This window comes from Sorex araneus, chromosome 1 (genome assembly GCF_027595985.1).
Source record: "Sorex araneus isolate mSorAra2 chromosome 1, mSorAra2.pri, whole genome shotgun sequence".
Taxonomy (NCBI): domain Eukaryota; kingdom Metazoa; phylum Chordata; class Mammalia; order Eulipotyphla; family Soricidae; genus Sorex; species Sorex araneus.
Window position 1 is genome coordinate 420,474,801 of NC_073302.1, and position 3,108 is coordinate 420,477,908.

At 43.3% G+C, this 3,108-nt stretch overlaps 1 protein-coding gene across 1 annotated transcript; it reads left to right on the forward strand.

The window, feature by feature from the left end:
• The first annotated feature begins 278 nt into the window (after positions 1-278).
• Positions 279-650, forward strand: LOC129399703 (non-histone chromosomal protein HMG-17-like). The gene has a single exon (XM_055120864.1). It carries the CDS (start codon positions 373-375, stop codon positions 631-633), a length of 261 nt encoding a protein of 86 aa, XP_054976839.1. The 5' UTR covers positions 279-372; the 3' UTR covers positions 634-650.
• The last annotated feature ends 2,458 nt before the right edge of the window (positions 651-3,108 follow it).

Consider the following 3,108-nt stretch of genomic DNA (forward strand, 5'->3'; position numbering starts at 1 on the left):
GATTTGCAAATAAAAAATGAGATATTTCACAAAGGAGATCGACATATACCACAAAGGGGAGGGATAAAGCAGAATTGACCTAAATGTGGGGGAAAGAGGATCTTCTTTTATTGCTGGTGGGAATATTGATTGGCTCAGCCATTTTGGAAAATAATATGGACACAGAAAAATTAGAATTTAGTTTAGAATTTAGTTTCCATATGACCCAACAGTTCCACTTCTTGCCCTTTACCTCTAGGGCCCAAAGACTCTATTCTAAAAAGATTTTTGCTAGCAGTGTGAAGAAGAGGCGAGAACGACCCCTGGACCGACCAAAGCCCGCGCGCCGCTGCACCCCGCGTCCAGCGCCCACGTCCCGCCGCTGTCGCCACCATGCCCAAGAGAAAGGCTGAAGGGGATGCTAAAGGAGATAAAGCCAAGCCACAGAGAAGATCCGCAAGGTTATCAGCTAAACCAGCTCCTCCAAAGCCAGAGCCCAAGCCTAAAAAGGCCCCTGCAAAGAAGGGAGAGAAGGTACCCAAAGGGAAAAAGGGGAAGGCTGATGCTGGCAAGGATGGAAATAACCCTGCAGAAAACGGAGATGCCAAAACAGACCAGGCACAGAAAGCTGAAGGTGCTGGAGATGCCAAGTGAAGTGTGTGCATTTTTGAGAACTGTGTACTTCTGGTGACTGTACAGTTTGAGATACTATTTTTTATCAAGTTTTATAAAAATGCAGAATTTTGTTTTTTTTTTTTAAAGCTATGTTGTTAGCACACAGAACACTTCATTGTTGTTTTGGGGGAAGGGCATAAGTCACTAATAGATGGTCTCCAAAACTGGATTGCCCTGGGGAAAAACAACTTTTCCTCACTAGTTTTGAGAGACTCCCTCTTGATTTCCAAGAGGAGGGATTCCTTGACTTGACACGGTAGCCACCCTGGCACCCAATGCCTTGTGGTGGGGAAAAACTAAATGTGTTTCTGTGTCCTGTCTCCCTCTCCGCCTTCAGCATAGACTTGACTCCCTTAACCCCAGAGAGACCTGTTGAGCCTGGACTCCCAAAAAGTGGTTATCAGGATGTCAGGCCATCAGGATTTTGCAGTGCCACAACTGAGATGGCAGCCCTCAAAAGAACGGTTCCTTTTTTAGATTGTGGATCTTCTTACAGTGACCAGAATACAAAGACTATCTACAGAATGGGAAAGGATATTTACACAATACCCATCAGATAAGGGGTTGATATCAAGGGTATATAAAGCACTGGTTGAACTCTACAAGAAGAAAACATCCAACCCCATCAAAAAATGGGGCGAAGAAATGAACAGAAACTTTACCAAGGAAGAAATACGAATGGCCAAAAGGCACATGAAAAAGTGCTCTACATCACTAGTCGTCAGAGAGATGCAGATCAAAACAACCATGAGATACCACCTCACACCACAGAGATTAGCACACATCCAAAAGAACAAAAGCAACCGCTGTTGGAGAGGATGTGGGGAGAAAGGGACCCTTCTACACTGCTGGTGGGAATGCCGGCTAGTTCAGCCCTTTTGGAAAACAGTATGGACGATTCTCAAAAAACTAGAGGTTGAGCTCCCATTTGACCCAGCAATACCACTGCTGGGAATATATCCCAGAAAAGCCAAAAAGTATAGTCGAAGTGACATATGCACTTATATGTTCACCGCAGCACTGTTTACAATAGCCAGAATCTGGAAAAAACCCGAGTGCCCTAGAACAGATGACTGGTTGAAGAAACTCTGGTACATCTATACAAGGAATACTACTATGCAGCTGTTAGAAAAAATGAGGTCATGACATTTGCATATAAGTGGATCAACATGGAAAGTATCATGCTAAGTGAAATGAGTCAGAAAGAGAGAGACAGACATAGAAAGATTGCACTCATCTGTGGAATATAGAATAATAGACTATAAGACTAACGCCCAAGAATAGTAGAAATAAGTACCAGGAGATAGTTTCCATGGCTTGGAGGTTGGTCTCTCATTCTGGGTAACTCAGGGAAGGGACCACCAAGTAAAATGTGGTTGGAGGTCATGTGGGGGAAGGGTGAGGCGGGTGGAATACAGACCAGAGACTGAACACAATGGCCACTCAACATCTTTATTGCAAACCACAACACCTAATCAGAGAGAGAGAACAAAAGGGAATTCCCTGCCATAGTGGCAGGGTGGGGTGGGGGGAGACGGGACTGGGGAGGGGGGGAGGGATGTTGGGTTTACGGGTGGTGGAGAATGGGCACTGGTGAAGGGATGGGTTATCGAACTTTGTATGGAGGAAGCATGAGCACAAAGATGTATGGATCTGTAACTGTACCCTCACGATGACTCTCTAATTAAAAATAAACTAAAAAAAAAAAGATTGTGGATCTTCAGATTGATCATTCTGCCATTTTTCTTTCATTTCTTGAAAGTCAGGGTCGGCTTGTGAAAAGTTGTTAAACAACATACTAAATGTGAAATGTCAACCCTCACTCTAAACTTTCGCTGTTCAGAGCATCAAATGAAGATGTCATTGGGTTTTATAGTGGCTTTCTGATTTTGGTAGTCCATTGAAGAAGGGAGTTTGAAAGTTATTGTATACTGTTAATGATTGTCTGCCCATGTCCTGCCTGAAATACCATGATTGTTTATGAAAAGTATCTTTAATAAAGCTGGATACAGTTTGGCTTGGACAAAAAAAATAAAATTAAATTAAATTTAAAAAAAGATTTTTGCACCTTTTTGTTCATTGCAGCACTATTCACTGTCACTGTCATCCCATTGTTCATCAATTTGTTGGAGCGGGCACCAGTAACGTGTCTCATTGAGAGACTTATTGTTACTGTTTTTGGCATATCCAATATGCACGGGTAGCTTGCCAGGCTCTGCCACGAGGGCAGGATACTCTCCGTAGCTTGCTGGGCTCTCCGAGAGGTATGCATATATCTTTTACTGTATTTTGGGATATGAATACACCATGGGAAACTTGAAAAGCTCTCCCATAAAGGCAATAAACTCTTGGTAGCTTGTCAGGTTCTCCAAGAGGGAGAACAAAACTATTACATAGTCTCTGGATGTTGGCCATTGGTGGGATTACACAGCGCCAGGGGCAATTTGTGGGTGT

What these genes read in the sequence shown, in the direction of transcription:
- LOC129399703 (XM_055120864.1), top strand. Translation starts at nt 373, where the DNA reads ATGCCCAAGAGAAAGGCTGAAGGGGATGCTAAAGGAGATAAAGCCAAG.